The 26,891-nt window shown below is 36.3% G+C and overlaps 1 protein-coding gene and 1 long non-coding RNA gene across 3 annotated transcripts in view; one reads left to right on the top strand and one right to left on the bottom strand.

The window, feature by feature from the left end:
• The window catches only part of LOC140713195 (uncharacterized), a 979,701-nt gene that overhangs the window by 95,345 nt on the left and 857,465 nt on the right, over positions 1-26,891 (bottom strand). For both annotated transcript variants that reach the window (XR_012095087.1, XR_012095088.1), the window contains one exon: positions 295-411. This is a non-coding gene — a long non-coding RNA (uncharacterized lncRNA). The remainder of the gene's footprint in view (positions 1-294; positions 412-26,891) is intronic.
• Positions 1-26,891, top strand: part of MEI4 (meiotic double-stranded break formation protein 4) — a 343,137-nt gene that overhangs the window by 290,550 nt on the left and 25,696 nt on the right. The window contains exon 5 of the mRNA XM_073022640.1: positions 21,019-21,122. Coding sequence (XP_072878741.1) covers positions 21,019-21,122 — 104 coding nt within the window. The remainder of the gene's footprint in view (positions 1-21,018; positions 21,123-26,891) is intronic.

The following is a 26,891-nucleotide window of genomic DNA, read 5'->3' as shown; positions in this document are numbered from 1 at the left end:
ATGAATAAGCATTGCTGTTTTCCAATAAACTTTACAAATGCAGGTGATAGGCCACAGATTGCCCTCCTGGCTCTAAAAGATCTTAAATAACTGCTTATACTGAAGAAACAGCTTAGTGACAAAGCAAATATAAGAATTCTTAGGCTGGATATGGTGGCTCATGCCTGTAATCCAAGCACTTTGGGAGGTTGAGGTGAGAGGATTGCTTGAGCCCAGGAGTTCAAGACCAGCCTACTCAACATAGAGAGACTTCATCTCTACAAACAAAAATTAGCCAGGTGTTGTGGCACATACCTGTGGTCCCAGCTGCTTGGAAGACTTGAGTGGGAGGATTGCCTGAGCTTGGGAGGTCGAGGCTGCAGTGAGCTCAGATTGTACCATGCACTCCAGCCTGGGCTACAGAGGGAGACTCTGTGTCAAAAAAGAAAGAAAAAATTTCTTCATTCCTGAGAGCATAACATTTCTAAATCTGTTTCTTATATAGTCATTGCCATTGTTTTCTGATGTTGCTTAGAACCTTAACTTTGAAATAATTTAACAAACTAGTAATAATACATATATGAAATATATTTTTACTTTAATAAATCATTACAAATAATAGGGCAAAAATCTTTAAAAACTTGTCTCAATGATATTTTAACCACCAAATGGAAGGGTTCAATAAGAAGCAGTCAAAATTAACATAAAAACATAATAAAATTAATCTAGTCAATATCTTTAGTCTCTAAGACCATTAGTTCTCATTTCTGTTTTGTAATTTAAAAAATGCTTTCCTACTGTTCATGTGTTCATCCATTCATCAAATAATTTTAATGACCACCATGTACAGTATTGTTCTAAGTGTGATTTGAAAAGTAAATGTGATGGTACACCAAAAAAAAATTGATAATATAGATGAAATAAAGCAATTTCTTGGAAGACAGAAAGGACTAAAATCCACACGAGGAGAAATAGATGACCTGAATTGCTCTATACAGGAATTAATTCAATATTTTATAAGATTCTCAAAGAAATTACCAGGCCAGATATTTTCACTGGTGAATTCTACAGAGTACTTAAGGAGAAAATAATACCAATTTTCCACAACCTTATTCAGAAAACAGAAGCAGTGAAAACACTTTCTAATGTATTCTCTAAAGCCAGAATAATCTTAGTATGTAAATTGGCTGAAGACATTACAAAGAAAGAAAAAAACAGAACAACCTCCCTCATGAACATATATGCAAAAATCTTAAACAAAATATCAACAAATGGAATCCAACAACATGGAAAAACAGTTTATACAAGAAACAAGTGGAATTTATTAGGGGTATATAAAGCTAGTTCAGCATGTAAGAACAATGTAACCTACCACATATACAGGCAAAAGAAAAAAAAATCGGAGATGATAGTATGAATTGATGTTGATAAAGCATTTGATAAAATCCAATATTCATTCATGATAAAAACTCTCAATACTGTGAAATAGAGTGTAATTTCTTCAACTTTTTTTTTAAGAAAGGAAACCTACATCTCCTACATCTAACATCATGCTCAATGATAAGAGACGGATGCTTCACCCCTAATATTGTGAAAAAGGCAATCACCTTATCACTCTTGTTAAATATCCTACCAAAAGTCAGAACTAGTGCAATAAAACTAGAAAAAGATAAAATGTGCACAGATTGGAGGGAAGAAATAAACTTTTTAATTTGCAAATGACATAATTGCCAGAACACAACTCCCCAAAGAATGTGAATAACAACAGCAACAACAACAACAAAATACACTTCCTGGAACTAATAAGCAAGTATAGCCAAGTCACAAGATACGATATCAATATTAATCTCAATTACTTTCCTTTATAAGAACAATGAATCATTGAAGTTTGAAATTAAAGCTATACTGTTTACAATACCACCAAATTAATGGAGCACTTAGGTATAAAACAACATACAGAATTTATATGCAGAAAACTACAAAACACAGATTTAAAAAAAGCGTCTAAACAAATGGAGAGATATTTTATGTTCTTAGATTGGAAGACGTAATAGTCTTAAAATACAATTTCCCCCCAATTTGATCTATTTATTTGATAATCACAATCTGAGCAAGCTATTTTACATAAACAAACTAATTCCAAAATTTATATAAAAATGCAAGTGAGCCAACAAAATGCTAAAGAACAACAACAACAAAAAGCTGCAGGACTCACAGTATCCAATTTTAAGGCTAATTATGGAGCTACACTAATCAAGAGAATTTAAAAGGATGGCAGATGTTAAGGGCCAGACTTTCTCACTGTTGGATTGGAAGACTATGGACCAGCAAGGGGATAAGTCTAAAATGATTTATGTGGTATTAGACTTGCAAACATCAGTAAAACTCATGTTCAGCTTATTAGTATATACTTCCTCTGTCAGCTGAGGGGCTTAGAAGTACTGACACTCCATTCATAATGAACATAACTAGCACACAAATCTTGGATTCTAATACCACACTCCAATGAAAGGCAGTGGGCTCCATAGAGAAATACTTGATTCTAGGATTGAGTCAGAAGATAAACAAGATGTATTCTGAGCATTTTGTAGTGCTAAAAACAAAACAAATAACAAACAAACCCTCAATGATGGCACTATGTCAAAGGGATAAAGTTGCTAAACAAAAGGATGTCCATGACCAAAGCTAAAACAATTTGAACAAAATGGATAAACTTGTATTAAATAGTAATCTAAAATATAAAATAAAATTGTATAAGTTCATATTGACATAAATGAATGATTGAATAAATAAATAAGAGGAATAGATAATTCTGTCATTAGAATAATTCCAAATAATTCATATAGCTAATCTGTACTCAAGAAGATGGAACATACTTCTCCATTCATTATATATGGGCTGTATGTAGTGACTGCCTTCCAAAGTACAACATGGAAGGTGGGGAGTAACTTTACAATGAAGAAATCTGACAACACTACCATAGCCGGGTGTTCAAAGATAACATTGACAGGGATAAAGTCATGTTAATAGCATGTAGGATTATTGATATGTTGTGATGAGAATGGTGTTTTACTTCTGTGGATTTTGTCCCCCCGAAAGTATAATTTCAGTCTAATTATGAGAGGAAAACAGAAAGAAACTAGCATGGCATATGAGGAGTCATCATAATGAAATGTAGTGTGACATACTGAATGGGATCCTCGAATAGAAAAAGGACATTTGGTAAAAACTACAGAAATATGAATAAAGTATGAATTTCAGTAATAATATAATAATATTGGTTCATTAATTATAACAAATTAAAACTTATATTAATGTAAGATGTTAGCAATAGGGAAACTTGTGTGGAGGAAAATAGGAACTCTCTGTACTCTCTTCCTAACTTATCTGTAAATCTAATACTATTCTAAACTTTAACAGTGAACTAAAAAATAAAAATAAAAAAGCCGAGGTAGCATATTATGAAGCCTATAGCTTCTATTTTGAATTTTTATTTTCCATATTGATGTTATTTATTGAGATTTCACTCAAATCTTCAATTTGCAAAAGGCAGACATTCTATAGCCGAATAAAAGCTAAATGGCATAATTCATAATATTGTACATCTATATTACATGTATGGACTGGGTGTAATCATTTAATTTATCTCTATACCTTTTAAATGCTCAACACAGTAAGAGAAGAATTAAATAGCAAGAAACATAGTGACAGCTGCATGAAAAGCAGTATAAAGAGAACTTTAGTGTGTGGGAGTCTAAATCTCCTTGTAGGTCTCCAAGAAATTGCTTTATGAATCTGGGTGCTCCTGTATTGGATGCATATGTATTTAGGATAGTTAACTCTTGTTGTTGAATTGAGCCCTTTAGCATTATGTAATGCTCTTCTTTGTCTTTTTTGATCTTTGTTGATTTAAAGTCTATTTTGTCCAAAACTAGGATTGCAACCCCTACTCTTTTCTGTTTTCCATTTGCTTGATAAAATTATCTGCATCCCTTTATTTTGAGCCTATGTGTGTCTTTGCACATGAGATGGGTCTCTTGAATACAATATACTGATGAGTCTTGACTCTTTATCCAGCTTGCCATTCTCTGTCTTTTAATTGGAGCATTTAGCCCAATTACATTTAAGGTTAATATTGTTATATGTGAACTTGATCCTGTCATGATGCTAGCTGGTTATTTTGCAGGGTTGTTTATGTAGCTGCTTCATTGGGTCACTGGTCTGGGTACTTCAGTGTGTTTTTGTAGTAGCTGGTAACAGTTTTTTTCTTTTCATATTTAGTGCTTCCTGCAGAATCTCTTGCAAGGAAGGCCTGGTCGTGGTAAATTTCCTCAGCATTTGCTTGTCTGAAAAGGATCCTATTTCTCCTTCACTTATGAAGCATAGTTTGGCTGGATATAAAATTTTGGGTTGGAAATTCTTTTCTTTAAGAGTGTTGAATATTGGACCCCAATCTCTTTTAACTTGTAGCATTTCCACTGAGAGATCTGCTGTTAGCCTGCTAAGCTTCGTTTTGTAGGTGATCTGGCCTTTCTCTCTGGCTGCCCTTAACATTTTTGTAATATAGCCATTTGACAAATGTCTAATATCCAGAGTCTACAAGAAACTTAAACAAATTCACAAGAACAAAACAAACAACCCCATTAAGAAGTGGGCAAAGACATGAACAGACACTTCTCAAAAGAAGACATTTATGTGGCCAACAAACATATGAAAAAAAGCCCAGCAACATTGATCATTAGAGAAATGCAAATAAAAACCACAAGAGATACAATTGAAAACCAGTAAGAATGGCAACTATTAAAAAGTCAAGAAACAACAGCTGCTGATGAGGTTGTGGAGAAGAAGGAATTCTTTTACATGGTTGTTGGAAATGTAAATTAGTTCAACCATTGTGGAATATAGTGAGGCAATTCCTCAAAGATCTAGAAGCAGAAATACCATTTGACCAGCAATCCCATTACTGGGTGTATACCCAAAGGAATATAAATCATTCTATTATAAAGATGTATGCTCATGTATGTTCACTGCAATGCTATTCACAATAGCAAAGGCATGGAATCAACCCAAATACCCACCAATGATAGACTTGATAAAGAAAATATGGTACATATACACTATGGATTCTATGCAGCCATAAAAAGGAACAAGATCATGTCCTTTGCAGGGTCATGAATGGAGCTGGAAGCCATTATCCTCAGCAAACTAATGCAGGAACAGAAAACCAAACACCACATGTTCTCCCTAATAAGTAGGAGCTGAATGATGACAATACATTGACACATGGTAGGGAACAACACACACTGGGGCCTGTCTTGGGACAGGGGGAGGGAAAGCATCAGGAAGAATAGCTATTGGATTCTGGGCTGAATACCTGGATGTTACCTATGTAACAAACCTGCACATCCTGCACATGTACCGTAGAACTTAAAATAAAAGTTGAAGGAAAAAAAGAGAACTTTATTAGTTTACTAAGAGGATACTAGCTGAAATGATTGACATGACTAGTAACACCTCAGTTCTGAAAGCTAAGAAATAATCACTTCAAGAATAAATGAAAAATTATGAGCACCAACTTGACAAATCTAGACATGCCCAAAACAATACTTTGTCAACTCTGACTTCCCAACAAATATAAACACTATTTCTGTACTATGAAAATTTTGTCAAAAAATGGAATGTCTTATCTTGACAGTGCAGTAGGACTTCTCTTCCTTTATAGTAGCTTCTCCATTTCTGTGATGCTGTGATGATTAGATACAATTACAGTGACTGATTGAACCTCTCTCTCTCTCTCTCTCTCTCTCCCCACACCCCCACCCTGCCCTGTTGCCTAATCTTCTTACTAGAAATGTTCTCATATTTCACTACTGTGTAGAAGTAGAGCTGCCTTGTTTTTTATGTGCAAGCCACTTAATGAGAAAATAAAATTCTACAAAGACAAATGCTACTCACTGGGCCACAAATCTACTACCAAAGAAAAGCTTTCATGTGGAACCAAATGGAAAAAGCAGCCCCTGAAGAAGTTTTAAAATGCATAACAGTTTTAATCTCACTTGATAATATTTATGAAGATAGTATTTATGACGAATACTGATGAACTTCTTCCACTGAAAAAGTGTCTTCCCTTCAAATGGGATTTGAGGCTGTACACTTTCCTGCCTTTTCCCTTGAATTAGGTTAGCTTTAAACCATATTTGAATGGCAAAGAAGCATAAAATATTTTTTAAAAGTCAATTTAGAAAAATTAATCCTTTCTCCCATGTGAGCTCTGTAAAGATCGCAGAATATCCAACCAGGAAGTGAATATACAAGATGACCTGACTTTCAAGCAAAACCTTATTAAAATGGGAAAGTTACACTTACTTATGATATTAACATGTTTCTATCATGGGAACCAAATTGCAAATAAATGAAATCTGTGCAAACATAACAGTTTCCCTTTACATAACTTTTACTGAGAATATTTTATGTGTCTTATTGACCTTAAATAGAGTAAGATATATATTTCCATAGATTGAAATCTGTTGAATCAGTGCAAAGCAATACTTGGCTGCAATGCACATACAGATTACTCAATTTGGAAATTTTACCTTTTTTAAAAGTAGTACTTTTCTTTAAATCACATCTCATTGAACTTGGAAACATCTGTGACAAACAGAGAGGAGGATGAGCTATCAAGACAGAGTGTGGTATTTTCAAGCTGATGAGGCCTGCCTCTTGCAGAGTCTCAGCAAGCAGTGAGGTGGAAATTCACATGGAGAGCTAGATAAGGAGCCTGCCCTACTGCAACAACTAGACTTCCATTCTCTATTTATATTTGAAATGTCTTTTGTTTCTTCAAGATGCATGAAATAAAATTGAGGAGTACATAACAGAAAGTCAAAGGACTTTGATAATGACTTTGGAACTGAATAGAATGGCCTATGAAAAGTCAGAACAAAAGCATATTCACATTTACATGTAAAACAACATTTTGGAACTAGATTTTTATTCTCCTTACAAAGTAGATATTGCATATCACAATCTGTCAAAAAAATAAAACTACTTATCTTAATTTTGGAAGAAATTTTCATCCTAAAGAATCATTTCATCAGTAGTGTTCATTAATGCACAGCTGCTAAGCACCTGTGCATGCATGCATTGGCCCATGAAGATAAGCAACTAGAACTTTTGGTCCCCAGGTTGTGGAGATTCTATGCATACACACACACACACACACACACACACGGAGAGAGAGACATTATACATATTTTCATATATACACTTTATATATGTATGTTATATACATTTATTATGCATCTTACCATATAAACCAAAATGAGTAGTGACACTGCTGCATTTAAACCGATCATTATTCCCTAAGTGCTTACCCTTATGGAAACCAACTTTGGAGGTTAGAACATCCTTTTTGGAGTATCCTTTCAGAAAGCTGGGAGCCACATCCAAGCTCCATCATTCATTACTTAGGAAACCAGAGGCAATTCATAGAACTACTGTCCTTTATCTCCATGTCAATGACCTGAGCGATGTGTACAGCACATGGTAAAAGCTTCATAAATGTTAGTAATTATTATGCTTATATTTCCATAAGCTGAAATGCTCTTTTCTCCCTTTCCCATCTGTTTTTACCCTTTTAGTCCTTCAAGGCTCACCTCAAATATAGAAAGAATAATCATAATAGCACTAGAAACTTCCCTTCTCCAACTCTACATTACACAAAACCATTTGTGTATCACCGCTCTCATGGAACACCTTGTTGGAAACACCATATAGTGCTTATAAATTGGTGCGAAGTTTGAAAATTTTGGAGTAAATCAAGCCCTGGAAAGTTTTTTCATGTGAATAACTCCTAATTTTGATAGATCTGCAGATGAGCATTGGGGAACAAAAAATTGGGGCATTGGATGCTTTGATAAAGATCCCCAGGAGTATATGTAAGACCTCCTTCTCCCAGACTTCCTATAAATCTACTAAAGCATTTCATTATATTAGAATATAATGTATTTCACTGTATTATAATATCAATGACTTATCAATTTCCAATTTTTACCTCTTACCACAGAGTCTAACACATTATAAGTATTCAATAGACGTATGTTGACTGATTAAATAAAAAATAGCCTTTGTTCTTCTCTGTGTTAAACAGTTCTAACTTAAAGAAAACAGAAGTTATCTGATGTAGACTTCAAATTGGTTGACTAGAAGCATTCCATGCTCACCTCTCCACTTAAAAGATCCACAATAGTGCATAGATAATCATACTTCAAATACGTTATCCAAGAGATAACACTGGAATTCAAATGAAAAATGACAGGAAACAACAAAAGCAAGGGAAAAAAAAAAGAGAGACAGCCTGCTTGACTGGCATGAGCTGGGAGCCAGGAGGGACTGCCCAATGTAGGGAAAGAATAAGTGAGAGATTCCTAACATCTCACATCCCCAGCATGGAATCATAAAATCCTGGCAATAGGAGAGCCCTTCAACCCTTTCAAGCCCTGAAACTAACACAAGGAGGTGCCAGGAGACAATGAGATGGAACTACTTTAGGGAGAGAGTTTGCACTTGTTCCCGCATGCTTTCTGAGTCATAGGTGGCTACAGCAAAACACCATTTTCAATCCCAGACTTTATTATACTGCATATTGTCCTTGGGCTCTGCAGCCCTTACACTGAAGTGCTAGGAAAACTTGGGCAGTTGCCGTTGGGACTGGGCCATGACTTGGTAATAGGCTGCTGCAGCCAAGGCTGAGAAGCCAGTGAGGTGTGGGCTTCAGCTACTGATGTTGAGAAGCGAGTGCTGCCAGGACTGAGAAGGGGACATAAGTGGGACATGAGTTACCACTGGGTCTTACAGTGGGGACTCCTGTAGCTGGGCCTAGGGTGTGAGCTAGGTGTGGGCTACCATTACCAGGGCTCAGGGGTGAGACCCACTGTGTCTGGGGCATGAGAGAGACATGTGTTCCCCACCTGCTAGCTTAGATTTTGGCCACTGAGTCTGGCCTCACCTTCCTCAGTGGAGCTAATACCACTGCTCACCCAGCATTCCACCTGGGTGCTGAGGATCACCCTCAACCCACCAACTTTGGCTAGTGGCTGTTCTCATATTTGGAAGGCTTGAGCACAAGCATGCCCAACCCAGCTTTGCCCCCATCTCTAAGACAGAGCACATGGTTCAAGGTCCTAGAGATTGCCCAAAGCAATGCACCACCTTGGGCACCTGAGCACTCCTCTTGGGGGCCTAATGTTCAGCTTAAACCCTGGCCCTTACCACCTTATCTGGCACCTACCTACAAGCACCACCTGAGGGCCCAGAGATTGGCCTCTCCAGCCCATTGCAGCCACTGCTAACATCAGTGTACATGATTTGGGACTCAAAAATCATCCTACTAATGCTACTGGCATTGTCCATACAAACAAGCTGTCCAGGGACCCAGCAAATTGAAAACCTGCCTGGTCCATCTCTGCAACTATCAGCATTCAAGCTAACCACCTGGAGGCCCAAGAATTGGCCCTCCAGTAACCACCACTACAGGTGCCAGTGTATGCCACCCTAAGGCATAAGGATCAGAATGCTCAGCCCACTGCTGCCATCACTAGGGCCTGAAAACTGGCTACATGACATCCCTATCTCCAGTATGACTTTACTACAACCTCCACTAATAACTGCACCCTAACCCACTAAGGAAATCACAGATATCTCTAATGCTGTTTACAGTCAAAGAAATCATACAGAGACTACACTATTGCATGTATACAGAATCAAATGCAAAGTGCCCTACCCAATCAACACCATAGATACATCTTTGGGAAAAAGGCATCCTCTACAAAAGTCCATTCAAAAATATGAAAAAATGGCTATCACACCAGATGCATAGATATCAACATAAGGACACAGGAAAAATGCAAAAGCAAGAACATTTGACACCTGCAAATGAACACAATGAATTTCCAGCAATAGATTTTTAAACAAGCAGAAATTCTCAAAATCCCAGATAAAGAATTCAAACTATTAATGTTAAAGAAACTCAATGAGATACAAGATAATTCTGAAAAATAGTAGAAATAAATCAGGAAATCAATTCAGTATATAAATGAGAAATTTTCCAAAGAGATAGATATTTTTAAAAAGAAACAAATAGAAATTCAGAAACTGAGGAATTCAATGAAAGAAATACAAAATACATTAGAAAGCTTCAACAATAGACCAGACCAAGCAGAAGAAAGAATCTCAGAAAATGAAGACTGGTCTTTTGAAATAATTCAGTCAGACACAAATAAAGAAAAAACAGTAAAAAAGAATGAGCAAGGCCTCCATGACGTTTGGGACAACATAAAGTCACCAAATATTCAAAGTCTTTGTATCCTTGAGGGAAAATAGAGAATTAAAGAATTAGAAAACCTATTTAACAAAATAATAGATGAATGCTTGCTAGGCCTAGCAAGAGATTTAGACATCCAGAAACAAGAGACTCAGTGATCTTCAAGCAGATACAATGTGAAAGGTCTTCCTCAGGGCACATTATAGCTAGACTGTCTAAACTCAAAGAGCAAATCCTAAAACCAGCAAGAGAAAAGTTTTTAGTCACCTCTAAAGGAACCCACACCAGATTTCACAGCAGAAACCTTACAGGGCAGAAGAAAATCGGATACTACATTCAAAGTACGGAAAGAAAATCATGACAGACAAGAATATTATTCAGCAAAATTGTCCATTATAAATAAATGGGAGATACAGTATTTCCCAGAGAAGCAAATGTTGAGGGAATTTGTTACCACTAAACTGATTCTTCAAGAAATGCTCAAAGGAGTCCTATACCTCAAAGCAAAGATGATATTTACCATTATTAAAACACAGAAAAAAATAAAACTCCTGGTTAAGCAGTTACACAAAGTAGGAAGAGAAAAGACTCAATTGGTATCACTACAGAAATCCACGAAACCACAGTGACGAATACTAAGATAAAAAGAAAGAAACAGAAAATATGTAAAACAGCTAGAAAACAATTAGCAATGTGACAAAAACAAAGCCTTATATATATATCAATATTAACCTTAGACAAAATGGATTAAATTCTTTATATAAAATATATACAAAGGTTTAGTGAATTTAAAAAATTGATCCAACTATCTGTTGCTTACAAGAAGTTCACCTTATCAGAAAAACTTATATACACTGATAATAAAAGCATGGAAAGATGTTCCATGAAAAGAAACCAAAAGTGAAAAGAAGTAGCTTTATTTATATTAGATGAAACAAACTTTAAGTCAAAAACATTTTCTAAAAGACAAAGCATGTCCTTTTGCTAAACTGATGCCTTATATGTGCCTCATTATAATGATAAAGGCATTAATCCAGGAAAAGGATAAAACAATTCTAAATATATATGCATCCAACACTAAAGAAACCAGAATCATAAAACAAACATTACTAGATCTAAAAAGAGAGGTGCACTACAATACAAGAATAGTGGGGGACTTCAACACCCCACTCCCAGTATTAAACAGAACATCTAAGCAAAAAATAAACAAAAGCACTTTGGATTTAAACTGGACTTCAGACCACAATGTTCTGTGACCTAACATTCACAGAACATTTTTGTAAATTTTTTTTTTTTCTTTTATTATTATACTTTAAGTTCTAGGGTTCATGTGCACAATGTGGAGCTTTGTTATATATGTATACATGTGCCATATTGGTGTGCTGCAACCATTAACTTGTCGTTTACATTAGGTATATCTCCTAATGCTATCCCTTCCCCCTCCCCCCCACCCCACAACAGGTCCTGAAAACTATAAACATTGTTGAGAAAAATAAATAAATGAAAGTTATATTGATGGACTGGAAAGCACAATGTTATTGAGATCCCAATTCTTCCTAAATTGGTCTATACATTCAAAGTAATCCTAATTAAAATCCTAACCAGCTTGAAAAAAATACAGAATATTTTTTCAACAGCTACAGAATTCACATTTTTCTCATCAGTGCATAGAACATTCTGCGGGGTAGACTATATGTTAGAACAAGCCTCAACAAATCTAAAAAAAAAAAAAAAAACACATAATATCACATCAACTATCTTTGCAGAGCACAAAATAAAAGTAGAAATCAATACAAAGAGGAACTTTGGAAACTACAAACACATAAAAATTAAACAACATTCTCCTGAATCACTATTGGGTTAATGAAGAAATTAAGATGGAAGTTTTAAAAATTTCTTGAAATGAATGAATGTGTCAACACAGCATGCCAAAACCTATGAGATACCATAAAAACAGTTTGTGGGAATAAATGCCTACATCAAAAAATAGAAAGATTATAAATTAACAATCTAACAACGATCTTGAAGGAACTAGAAAATCAAGAACAAACCAAACCGCAAATAACAGATGAAAAGAAATAATTAAGTACAGGGCAGTACTAAATTAAACCAGAATTTTTAAAAAAATGTACAGGGTCAACAAAATGAAAATTGGTTCATTATAACTTAGACAAAAAGTTGCAGATTTTGCCGACGATGTGGAGGAAAATAAACTCTTATATACAATACATTATTGGTGTGAATATAAATTAGCACAGCTATTATTGCAACATGTGATTTCTCTAAAAACTAAAAATTGAGTTACCACTGAATTTAGAAATCCCAGTACTAGGTATCTACCCAAAGGAAGAGAAATCAGTATATCAAAGGGATATTTGTGTTCACAAGTTTATTGCAACTTTAATGACAGTAGAAAATATATTAATTCAACCCATGTCATCAATGGATGAGTGGATAAAAAATATATATATTCCATTGTGAAATTATATATATATGATTTCTATATAATGAAATATATATTTATGTATAAATGCATTTATAAATATATATTTATGTAAGTATAATATATACTTCTAAATATGAATATGTACATATATTTATATCACTTACATATATTATATGTGTATATATATCACTTACATACATATTTTATTATTTTTTATGGTTACATACTATTGCATTGTGTATGGAGTGCAGAAACATGGATAGAGGAGGTCATTATGTTAAGTGAAATAAGCTAGGCACCAAAAGACAAATATCACATGTTTTCTCACTTACATATGGGAGTGAAAACATTTGATCATGTAGTGATAAAGAGTGGGAAGATAGGTAACAGAGACTGGGAAAGTTGAGTGGGGGATATAGGGAAGGCTTAAGAGAAGTGTGTTAAAGGGTATGCATACAGTTAGCAAGAAGGAGCAAATTAAATGTTTTACAGTTGAGTAGGGTGACTACACTTAACAAATACGTATTGTACTCAGGAGATAGAAACCCTAAATAACTGACTTGTTTACTATGCACTAGATATGTGTAATAAAACTTCACATGTACCCTATAATTTTGTACAACTAAAAAAAAATCAAAATAAGAAAACAAAATGGATTTGCATGAGGTAGGTAAGTGGAGCTTACCATTTTAGATTTAGGAACTGTTATCACCATCAGCCTTACTCAACACTGAAAAGTCGTATTTATCATAAGAAAAGATATAGATACATAAAGATATTGATACAGAAATAATGCTGCACATTCAAACATTCAATTTTGTGATGGCTTGCCTGAAATTTTATGACAATGTTATCAGAAAATAAAACAGTTTAAGAATGCATGCCATCATTTTCAAATTATTATATTAGCCCAGTGATTCAATGTATTTTAACCCTGATATCACCTTTGCAATGTTTTATATGTTTAAAAATTCCCGTGAAGATGGCATGTAATAGCTACTGGATAATTTAATAACTGGATTTTCACAGTGTGAGGAAAATATGACAAGCTGTTTAATTCCAAGTTGAATAAAAAATAGGTTTTGGTTTAAATGGTGTCCACTATTTGGTTCAAGAATAACATTTAAAAGAAAGAGGAGGTGCCAGGTGCGGTGACTCATGCCTGTAATCCCAGCACTTTGGGAGGCTGAGGTGGGCAATCACCTGAGGTCAAGAGTTCAAGACCAGCCTGACCAACACAGAGAATCCCCGTCTCTACTAAAAATACAAAACAAAACAAAAAATTAGCTGGGCATGGTAGCACATGCCTGTAATCCCAGCTACTCAGGAGGCTGAGGCAGGAGAATTGCTTGAACCTGGGAGGCGGAGGTTGCAGTGAGCCGAGATCATGCCATTGCACTCCAGCCTGGGGAACAAGAGTGAAACTCTGTCTCCAAAAAAAAAAAAAAGAGAGATAAGAAATTTGAAAGATGGCAGGGAGCAGTAGGAAAAGTGAGAAGGAAAGGAAGGTTTGGTTTTCTCCATCTACATTGAATCTGTTTACTTTTTGTGTGTCCAAAACATGAAACAGGTTTTCAGAAAGTGTTCAGATTTAAAATCACTAACGTAACAAGAAGTTCAAACCAACTGTTTTTAATAATAAAGTAAAACACTAATCTGTATTTTGATCAATTCATACAAAGACAGCCATTATAACAAGATCACTAGCAGTCACATTTTTAATTATTCAAGAGAAAGCAAATGTTTTGAGATTCAGGAATGTAAAACATGAACTTGTTTTGTTGAATACATTAGAGAGTAAATTTGGCTCAGGCTGAAAATTAAAGCATGTTTTTAAATGTAAGACACACCAAGAGACTGTTGTCTGGTAGTTTAGTAATTAAATTCCTCATGGAAACACTTTCATCATCTGTACAATTAGGATACTTTCATTTGCAAGTGTTAGAAAGCCAACTCCAACCTAAGAAATGGAATTTAATGACTTATGTAATTGAGAAATCCCACACATGATGGTGGTTTAAGGCACAGCTGTTATTAGGCACTTAAAGATATCTTTCCCCTCCCTCTCCCTTTATTTCCCTTTCCTTTCTCTCTCTTTCCTCCTTTTTTCTTTTTTTTCTTTTCTTCTTCCCCTTCCCCTCCCCTCCCCTTTCTGGCTCTCCTCTCTCCTCCCCTGTTCTCCCTTCTCTTTCCTTCCCTCCCCTCCCCTCCTCTCCTTTCCTTTCTTCTGCGCTCCTCCCCTTCCCTCTCCTCTCTTCTCCTCTCTCTTGTTTCAATCTGTCCATTGCTCTTTCCATCTCAACTTTGTTATATCCCTCTGTGTCCGTTTAATTCTTAGGCAAGCACTCTCTATGTAGTGAAAAAGTTGGCCATCAGGAATATGGAACTTAATTCTAAAAGCTAAGCAACCTTAATAAGAAAGAGAACTGCTTTCAATAGCCCTGGCAAAAGTCTCATGAGAAATGTTAGCTTGCATGGCTGGGCCACTTAATCATCTCTGAACCAATCAAGGAAGTCTTAAATTTGTGGGTTCTGATTGGCCAAGGGTAGGGTGCATGACCCCATATGACGCTAGAGAAAACAGAATCAACTGCTTTCAAACGTTGGGTCTGTTTAGGCACAAGTAAGTAGTGGTACATGATAACAGTGCTTCTGAAACTTTTATGTGTATTGATTTGAATTAATATGCATTTGTTATAAATGCATGTAAAAATGCATTTTTAACAAATGCATATTAATTCAGTAAGTGAGGTGTGAGACCAGAAATTCTAAACTTCAAGAAACTCTCAGGTGATTTTATGCTGCTGGTTTGAGAGGCATAGTTTGAAAACCACAGCTAGTTGGTAAAAGGATACGAGATAGCCAAAAGCGACAGAAGAGAGATAGAAATTAAACCATCCAAATAGGTTTAGATGAATTCCATAATTATAATGTTAGACACATATACTTGATCAAAATTTAAATTTTGAATTAGAGCAGAAGCAGTGCTTCATGATTCTACATATACCAAAGGAAATCTTAAAAAGAGTTACATAAAGAATGAATAGCATGATTTCAGTCTAGGTTTGCACAGAGGACTATGTTATTTGTATTAATACAATAGATTATGAAATACCCTATGCTAAACCACATGATAAATTCTACTCTGGTTGCAAATATATTTTCATGTTAAAAATATAGCTTTCATTTACATATATTTTTGCATATTATTCAATAATATGTATACTATATATCTCAATTTCTGCTGAAATAGTTCCACACCACAGTATACAATTACAGAAAAAAAATTTCTAGGTCACAACTGACTATCCTATTATTTTAAATCAAAGTTCTTGGAAGTATTCTTGTACACAATAAAATTTAAATAGCCTACTACCAATGATTGAGAATTAGTAAGCAGAAGGGATGCCAAGGTCTGGGTCTATGGATGGCAGAGGCACCCCTGTGACTATTTTGCCTACATTTTACATCTTCCAGGTTGCTTGCTAGTCAAATGAACCCAGTAAGTAGATGAGCACATGATCAGATACAATGAATTTTTCAGTCATTGTCAAAATGGTCAAAGAACTACAATTTAAAAAATAAAACCTATGTTGTAAGTGAAATCTTAAGTCCATGTTATTTTTTATTTCTGATTTCAAACTACCTGAAAGTTCAACTAGTGTTGAAACGCAATTGTTTTGGTCTACATTCAGCTTACTACATTTGTAAGAAAGAAATCACAAGTAAATGAGTCCAAGTAAGGAATTTGTTTTTAGGAATATGTAGAATATAACCTATTAGGGATTGGGATAATTCAACCAATTCCATTAATATTTTGTCTGGATTATTAAACTGATTTGATGCTATATAAACATATTTACATTTCAAGTAAATATTTTAATGTGAGAAATGAATGTATGAAAAAGTAGAGACATGCTTAAAGAAGCATTAATGTTCAGAAAACTTACAGGAAATAATGAACAATTACTTCCTCTGGAGAATGAACCTGGGTGGTGGAGGGCTAGTAGGAAGAATTTATGTTTTTGTGGGTGTTGTTTGCATCTTACTATTGGTGTACATTAATTTATTTGAAATTTTAATGAACTCTAGTACCTTGTCTATCAATTAATTTAATCAGTATTTTTAAAAGCTAACATTATGAAGAAGAAACTGTGCAGGAGGCAGAAGTGATGATGAATGACACGGACTTGAGCCCCATCTCATGCAGTTTACAGCATATCTGGGCAAGCAGACATTAGTCACATGTTTATAAGTTCAATAGCTAGCACAAATGGGAAATATAAGTGTGGCCAATGGGGGTTGTTCTCAAGAGTAAGGTGACATATCTTAGGTTTCAAAAATTGAATTGTGTCTTATGTCATTTTCTTGTATACATTGCTCTAAATTCTTTTCTAAAATTAATTTTTGAAATTTTGCTATGTTTACAGGAAAGCTCACTTATCTATAATGAGCATATTTATTGAACCTCATTTCTATCTTCTCAAACTGGTTTATCCTAAAAATTGAATTTCCTTGGATAACCTTGAATCTGAATTACCATATATGAGCAATAATAAGACACCTTCTAAGACACAACCCTTTAAGTGTTTCAGTCATTTTTATGGTCAATTCAAGCCTCAGCACCAAAAATTTAATTGTATATGCAGCAAGCAGCCATTGTTACAATGTACCTAAGAATGCTTACTGTGATGGTTAATTTTAGGTGTCAACTTGGCAGAATTAAGGAACACCTAGAAGCTTGGGAAAGCCTTGTTTTGGGTGTGTCTTTAAGGTTGTTTCCAAAGATTAGCATGTGAGTCTAAGAGGACTAGGTGAGGAAGATCTATCCTCAGTGTGGCTTCTTACTCTTACTTCTTACTTCTTTATTTAGTCACTTGTCTTCTCAGCTGTGTAATTGGTAATATGTGCTCATAATATGTACTATAAAGGATTATTTGAAGATCCAGTGGGATCACATTATATAAAGCACTTTCCGGTATCTGACTTCAAATGACAGAAACTGTTACTATTGTACTAGCTTTCAAATGCAATAGCTGGGCACCATCCAATCTTCGGGGAGTTCAGAGAAAACAAAAACAGGAAAAGGCTAATGTGTCCATCCATCTGCTGCAACTGTGAAACACTCTTCCTCTCCTGTTCTTGGATGAAAACTCCAGTTTCGTGGCCTCTGGATTCCAGGACTTAAAGCAGCAGCCTCCTAAGTTCTGAGGCCTTTGGTCTCAGACTGAGATTTACATCATTCACTTCCCTGATTCTTAGACCTGGGAGCTTGGACTGAGCCATGCTACCAGCATCCCAGGGCCTTCAGCCTGCAGATGGTCCATCTCAGGATTTCTCAGTCTCCATAATCACATGAGCCAATGCCCCTAATAAATTCCCTGTCACCCATCTGCCTGTCTCTCTCTCTCTCTCTCTCTCTCTCTCTCTCTCTCTCTCTCTCTCTCTCTCTCTCTATCTCCTATTGACTCTCTCTGAGAATCCTAATATACTCTCTAATAATACCATATATTAGATTAACCATATGTTCTGTTCTGAAACACGTTAAAAAAAAGTACAAACATGGAGAAAGGGAATGGCCTAGGATAAGACATTCTTCAACATTAATACCAACTCTGTCTCTTATTTACTCAGTTATTTTCTCCACTGTAAAATTGGTAAATATGTGCTGATAATAAGTGCTGCAAAGGATTATTTGAAAATCCAGTGGGATAACACTATATAAAGCACCTTCTGGTAGCTGACTTCAAATGATAGAAACCACTACTATTGTACTAGATTACATATGGCAATGGTTACCTGAAATACTTTTTTCAATTCTCTTGTGAGTTTGATACTCCTCATGTTTTTGATAGGTTTTATTAAATGGCAAGAAGATAGGTGAACAAAATTACTTTCAAAAAATTATTACTACTGTTAATCCCTACAGCCAATGGTGCTCTAATTCATCATAGCCTAAAATACAGACTCAGAAGAAGCCACAGAGTAAACCCATGGTATTCCACCACCACAGTTCCAGTCATCCTTCATCTTGCTAGAATGTCAGCTTTTGTTAGTCTGTTTGCATAATCAAAATATCTGAGGCTGAGTAACTTATAAAGACAAGAGGATTATTTGGCTCATGGTTCTGCAGGGTGCACAAGAAGCATGGCACCAGCATCTGCTTCTGGTAAGGGCCTCACGAAGCTATAAGTCATGGCAGAAGGGAAACGGGGAGTAGGTGTGCCACATGGTGAGGCGGTGATCAAGAGAGGATGATGTTATGCTCTTTTAAACAACCAGCCCTCCTGTAAACTCAGATAGTGAGAACTCACTCATTACCTCAGGGAAGGGAAAGCAAGCTATTCATGAAGGATCCACTTCCCACTAGGCCCTACCTCCAACATTGCAAATAAAATGTCAACATGAGATTTGGAGAAGACAAATGTCTAAACTGTATCACAGCTTGAATAAGAAATAGCACAAGACTGGAAGATCTGAGTTTTAGTTTTTATTTGCTCATAGCTTGCATAATCATGGACAAGAACTTGACTGCCATAGCTTTTGGCTTATCCATGTGTAAAATGTAATGGATCTATGTTGGCATTAATAACTTCATGTTTTGTGGACTAAATTGTGTTTTTCTTCTCCATGTACACTCAATTCATTTCCTTTTGCTTCCCTGAATGTGTACATTATCTTATTGTTCTGAGAAAAACCTGCTAATTAGAAAGGATATTTTTTAACATTGTTATTTTTTAGAGAAGGTTACATTATATAAACAAGTTTGGTGATACATATTTACTTTTTAGGCCTCACATCATACTTACAACAAGTAGGGTTACATAAAGTAGTATATATTATAGTATCTTGTGCAGATGGCTCCCTAGTGACTACACTGATCTTATCTAGTGTAGGTTCGTGTAACTCTACAGTACTTATAGCAGAAGGAATCAGTGTTTCTATGTGGCTACAGAATGTTTCTCAGGCTCATTTATAATATTTACTAACAATAAAATGAAGGCATTATTAATACAGATAGGCCTTAAAATGGACTTGGAGAGTAAGTGCTAAGAGTGGGGAATGAGGCGGGGAAAGTTAGCTGCCCACCAAAAATGGATGACCCCCTTCAGTAGTTGGGAGTTTATTTTTAAGAAGTGACTGCACAGTAATGGACAGCACTTGCCTATCATTCTTGTATCTCAGTGGGGTCTCAGACTAATTCTTATCTGTAAAACATGGGACAAATTTACATGGGTCACTTTTCTGCCAAGGTGGTTTGAAGTGGGAATATTTTTATATATTTTTTTCTCTCTTTACCTACTGAATATCCATGTAGGGCAACTTGATGTCTCTCTCTACCAGCTGAAGCACCCAGGAAAATATGTGTTGGCAATGGTACAACCTTCATCATCCTGGTTCCCTAAATGATTGTGTGAAGTAGAACCCTATACTTCATCAGCCAAGAGCATCTACATAGGACTATACATCAATGAAAAAATAAACATTCATTGTCTTAGGGTACCAAGTTTCAGTTTTTATTTGCCCATAGCTTGCATAGTCATGGACAAGAACTTGACTGCCCTAGCTTATTTGGGAGCTGGTTTGTTAAAACAGCGAGCATTACCCTACCTAACATAGAAGAGATACATCTGACTCAAGGAGCTAGAGAAGGAAGAGACTATTTCACAAATCAGAGAATAATCTAGGTGTGTAAAAAGTATGGGAAACTTGAGCTTTGGCCTTAATTAAAACAGTTAAATCAAGCTGGGCACAGTGGATCATGCCTGTAATTCCAACCATTTGGAAGGCTGATGTGGGAGGATTGCTTAAACCCAGGAGTTCAAACCCAGCCTGGGCAACAGAGGGAGACCCTGTTTCTATGAAAAACTAAAAATGTAGCCTGATATTTTGGTGCACGCCTGTGGTCCCAGCTACTGGGCAGGTTGAATCACTTGGGTGTAGGGGTTTGAGGCTGCAGTGAGCCATAATTGTGCCACTGCCCTCCAGACTGGGTGGCAGAGCAAGACCCTGTCTTAAAAAGTAAATAAATAAATAATAAAACAGTTATATATCAACTCATACAAGCAAACCTAAAATGAACCAGTTGTCTTGGGTATACATTTTTTAAAATGAGATTTACTAAGGTATTTCCCTAAATATTTATTTCCTAAAGCTAAATATATCTATGTATATTAAGCATTAACTTTAAATATTTGTATTACCCTTAAAAATCATAATGATAATTTGCTGCTAGCAAAATAATACGTTTTTTTTTTTCTTTTCACTGAAGAGAGAGAGAAAGAGATGGAGTCTTGCCATATTGCCCAGACTGGTCTCAAACTCCTGGGCTCAAGTGATTGGCCCCGTCAGCTTCCCGAAGTGCTGGGATTACAGGTATGAGCCACCATGCTTGACCAGTAAAATAATGTTAACATGATCATATAATACATTTGTTCTTATAGATATAAACCTAAAAAGTGTACTAGCTGTTAGTACTATCATGTTCTAACATATCTAGAATTATGCTAAGAATAGTTTAAGATAAATAACTATTTCACTTTTCACTAAGAGGGAGTTGGCATTTATTACCTGGTTTCAGGGGAACTACTATCTTTCAACACAATAGCTCTTATAAAGAATGATTTTCCTATCATCAAATTCTATTTATGCTATTAACATGTTTTATGGGAGAAATATTCATCCCCCAGCACAGAAAGAATGTGGGATAGACTGACTCTTCAAAGGAAGATGGGTCTCATTAGCAGGTTAGTTAATCCCAAATGTTCAAAAACATGTGGTACCGAATAAGACAGCAAATACACAGTCACACAAGGTTTATGCTTGTGTGACAGTTTGACCAAATTTTCTTTTGTTGATCTGTTTGTTTTGCCCCTCCACCATTTTCCCATACGACTATTTGACAGGAATCAAAAAAAAAGATAAGTGTGTCAGGATGTACATTTTGTTACTTTTTAAACATTGAGAAAGATCAGAAAAGAGACAGTATCTTTTTATCAGAATGCAGAAAAAGAGTCTATGAAGGCTCTGAGATTTTTGTCTTCTTTGTAAGCTAACAAGACAGTCTGCCACAGTTTCATAAATGCCTGCAGAAAACATAAGATGCTTGGGTCTTAATATATGCTTATATCCTATTTTATATTTATTATGTATTTATGTTTTATATTAAATATATATTTAAGGTAAATATTTGGTTGGTAAATAGCTAATTCATTCAACACGAAAGTGAGTACTCATTAATTCCTATTAAAAATAGTCTCACTGTGCCTTAGTTCTTTCACTTCTCAAACGAAGACAATTTAAGAGTATTCACTAATTGAATTATTATGAAGTTTAAATGAGACAGTGTATGTAAGCACCACAAATTGTAGTTGGTTTACATGTCAGTCCAAAACATGTTAGTACATTATTCTATTACACTAATGTTTATATTTTATTATGTTTGCAATATCATCTGTTGGTAACTACTTATTTTACTAGACAATTAATAATAGTTCATTTATAATTACTATCACACATGTCTACTTAGATAGATACATATAAATTGCCTCGTTACATATAAAACATTTTTTGCATTATAAATATATTATACCTACAATTAAATTCACTTTCTAAAGAACTTAACTAGAATGCCCTTCTTCAGAATCTATAAAGGTCTAGTTTTTTTATTACTATTAATTAAAGTACACTAAAGTTGAAGTGTGGAATCAAGTTAAAACAAAGGAAAGATACTAGCAGTGGGATAATAATTCCCTCCTATTTTGTTGATAGAATACTTTTAATAAACTGAGATCCACCAAGGTATGGAAAAAGAAACAGATGCACAATATAGAAAAGAAATAAAAAGAAAGGACTTTTATTTAAAGCAATATGATTTTTTTCCTTCAAAGAGTATGCATGTAGAGCCTGTTCAAAGGGAGTAAAATCCATTTCCCTGCAAGAGAACACATCAGAAGATGGATCCTTTTTTATATATACTTGCATTTACTAAGAATTTCCTTTCTAATAGCAGGACTAAGTCCTGCTGCCAAATATATGCTGCTATAAATGGCATTTTGCCAGTTTCTCGGTGGCTTTGATCATCTTTCATTTCTCAAGGAATGAAAATTTAGTGGGAAAGGGAAGCTCAGTTAATAGTGAAATGTCACTATTAGTACTATGTGTATAGGGTTAGGGTTGTGGGTGGGAGTAATTTAGAGATGGAGACAGCAGGACGGTAAAGCCTATAAAATTTATTCTTTCTTTAAAAATTGACATGGGTTTTCCTGGGCAAAACAGCCGAGTAGGAACAGCTCCTATCTGCAGCTCCCAGCAAGACCAATGCAGAAGGGAAGGTGATTTCTTCATTTCCAACTGAGGTACCCGCTTCATCTCATTGGGACTGGTTAGACAGTGAGTGCAGCCCACAGAGGGCAAGCAGAAACAGGGTGGAGCTTTGCCTTACTTGAGAATCACAAGGGGTCGGGGAACTTCCTCCCCTAGCCAAGTGAAGCCATGAGGGACCATGCAGTGAGGGATGGTGCAATCCGGCCCAGATGCTACAGTTTTCCCACAGCCTTCACAACTCGCAGACCAGGAGATTCCCTCAGGTGCCTACACCACAAGGGCCCTGGGTTTCAAGCACAAAACTAGGCAGCCATTTGGGCAGACACCAAGCTGGCTGCAGGAGTGTTTTGTCGAACCCCAGTGGCACCTGGAACACCAGCGAGACACAACTGTTCACCGCCCTGGAAAGGGGAATGAAGCCAGGGAGCCAAGTGGTCTTGCTCAGTGGATCCCACCCCCATGGAGCCCAACAAACTGAGGTCCACTGGCTTGAAATTCTTGCTGCCATCACAGCAGTCTGAAGTTGACCTGGGATGCTCGAGCTTGGTGAGGGGAGAGATGTCTGCCATCACTGAGACTTGAATAGACATTTTTCCCCTCACAGTGTAAACAAAGCTGCCAGGAAGTTCAGACTGGGTGGAGCCCACCACAGCACCGCAAAGCCGCTCTAGCCAGACTGCCTTTCTAGATTCCTCCTCTCTGGGCAGGGCATCTTTGAAAGAAAGACAGCAGCCCCAGTCAGGGGCTTAAACTGCCATCTCCTTGGGACAGAGCACCTGGGGGAAGGGACAGCTATGGGTACAACTTCAGCAGACCTAAATGTTCCTGCCTGCCAGCTCTGAAGAGAGCAGCAGATCTCCCAGCACAGCACTTGAACTCTACTAAGGGACAGACTGCCTCCTCAAGTGGGTCCCTGACCCCCATACCTCCTAACTGGGAGACACCTCCCAGCAGGGGTTGACAGACACATCATACAGGAGAGCTCCAGCTGGCATCTGGCAGGTGTCCCTCTAGGACAAAGTTTCCAGAGGAAGGAGCTGGCAGCAATCTCTGCTCTTCTGCAGCCTCTGCTGGTAATACCAAGGCAAACAGTGTCTAGAGTGGACCCCAGCAAACTCCAGCAGACCTGAAGAAGAGGGACCTGACTGTTAGAAGGAAAACTAAAAAACAAAAAACAATAGCATCAGCATCAACAAAAAGGATGTCCACAGAGAAACCCCATCCAAAGGTGACCAACATCAAAGACCAAAGGTAGATAAATCCATGAAGATGAAGAAAAACTAGCACAAAAATGCTGAAAATTCCAAAAAACAGAATGCCTCTTCTCCTCTCAAGGATCACAACTCCTCACCAGCAAGGGAACAAAACTAGACAGAGAATGAGTTTGATGAATTGACAGAAGTAGGCTTCAGAAGGTGGGTAATAAACTTCTCTGAACTAAAGGAGCACGTTCTAATCCAATGCAAGGAAGCTAAGAACCTTGAAAAAAGGTTAGAGGAATTGCGAACTAGAATAACCAGTTTAGAGAAGAACATAAATGACCTGATGGAGCTGAAAAACACAGCACGAAAACTTCATGAGGCATACGCAAGTATCAATAGCCAAACTGATGAAGTGGAAGAAAGGATATCAGAAATTGAAGATAAACTTAATGAAGTAAAGTGTGAAGACAAGATTAGAGAAAAAAGAATGAAAAAGAACAAACAAAGCCTCCAAGAAATATCAAACTATGTGAAAAGATCAAACCTGCATTTGATTGGTGTACCTGAAACTCATGGCGAGAATGGAATGAAGTCAGAAAACACACTTCAGGATATTATCCAGGAGAACTTCCCCAAACTAGCAAGACAGGCCAACATTTAAATTCAGGAAATACAGAGAACACCGTAAAGGTACTCCTCGAGAAGAGCAACCCTAAGACACATAATTGTCAGATTCACCAAGGTTAAAATGAAGGAAAAAATGCTAAGGGTAGCCAGAGAGAAAGGTTGGGTTACCCACAAAGGGAAGCCTGTCAGAGTATCAGCAGATCTCTAGCAGAAACCCTGCAAGCCAAAAGAGAGTGGGGATGCATATTCAACATTCTTTTTTTTTTTTTTTTTTTTTTAAATTTATTTATTATTATTAAACTTCAAGTTGTAGGGTACATGTGCACAACGTGCAGGTTTGCTACATATGTATACTTGTGCCATGTTGGTGTGCTGCACCCATCAACTCGTCATTTACATCAGGTATAACTCCCAATGCAATCCCTCCCCCCTCCCCCCTCCCCATGATAGGCCCCGGTGTGTGATGTTCCCCTTCCCGCGTCCAAGTGATCTCATTGTTCAGTTCCCACCTACGAGTGAGAACATGCGGTGTTTGGTTTTCTGTTCTTGTGATAGTTTACTAAGAATGATGGTTTCCAGCTGCATCCATGTCCCTACAAAGGACACAAACTCATCCTTTTTTATGGCTGCATAGTATTCCATGGTGTATATGTGCCACATTTTCTTAATCCAATCTGTCACTGATGGACATTTGGGTTGATTCCAAGTCTTTGCTATTGTGAATAGTGCTGCAATAAACATACGTGTGCATGTGTCCTTATAGCAGCATAATTTATAATCCTTTGGGTATATACCCAGTATTGGGATGGCTGGGTCATATGGTACATCTAGTTCTAGATCCTTGAGGAATCGCCATACTGTTTTCCATAATGGTTGAACTAGTTTACAATCCCACCAACAGTGTAAAAGTGTTCCTATTTCTCCACATCCTCTCCAGCACCTGTTGTTTCCTGACTTTTGAATGATCGCCATTCTAACTGGTGTGAGATGGTATCTCATTGTGGTTTTGATTTGCATTTCTCTGATGGCCAGTGATGATGAGCATTTTTTCATGTGTCTGTTGGCTGCATGAATGTCTTCTTTTGAGAAATGTCTGTTCATATCCTTTGCCCACTTTTGGATGGGGTTGTTTGTTTTTTTCTTGTAATTTTCAACCCAGAATTTCATATCCAGACAAACTAAGCTTCATAACTGAAGGAAAAATATGATCCTTTACAGACAAGCAAATGCTGAGGGATTTGGTCAACACCAAGCCTGCTTTAAAAGAGCTCCTGAAGGAAGCACTAAATGTGGAAAGGAAAAACTGGTAACAGCCACTGCAAAAACAAAACAAAACAAAATGTAAAGACCATTGAAACAGTGTGAAAGGGTTCTCTTTCCACCACAAGTTCAGAAACACGTATTGTATCTTGTCTTTTTGATGGTAGCCATTCTAACAGGTTTACGATGAGATTTTTATATGAATTTTTCTGATGATTAGTGATTAGTGCATTTTCATATACCTATTGCCCAGTTTTATGCCTTCTTTGTGAAATGTCTATTCATGTCATTTGCCCATTTTTAATCAGGTTATTGTTATTATTATTATTCATTGTTATTAAGCTATATGAGGTTTTTATATATTTTTATATATTTTTGATATTAACCCCTTATCAGATACATAGCTCACAAATATTTTCTTCCAATTCATAGGCTGCTTTTTAATTTTGTTAACTGTTTTCATTGCTGTGCAGAAGCTCCTTAGTTTGATGTAGTCTCAATTGTTTATTTTGCTTTTGTTGCCAAGATTTAGTTGTGATATTCAAAAACTAATTCCTAAATACAATTTCCAGGAGCTTTTCCCATATTTTCTTCCTGGAGTTTTGTGGTATTAGATTTTACATTTAGATTTTTAATCCATTTTGTGTTGAATTTGTGTGTGGTGTAAAATAAGTGCATGTATTTATTTGTTTGCATGCGGATATCTAGCTTTCTTAACACCGTCTATTGA

Source organism: Chlorocebus sabaeus, chromosome 13 (genome assembly GCF_047675955.1).
Source record: "Chlorocebus sabaeus isolate Y175 chromosome 13, mChlSab1.0.hap1, whole genome shotgun sequence".
NCBI lineage: Eukaryota > Metazoa > Chordata > Mammalia > Primates > Cercopithecidae > Chlorocebus > Chlorocebus sabaeus.
Note: the sequence above shows the minus strand (reverse complement) of the source record. Positions and strands in the feature narration are given on the sequence as shown.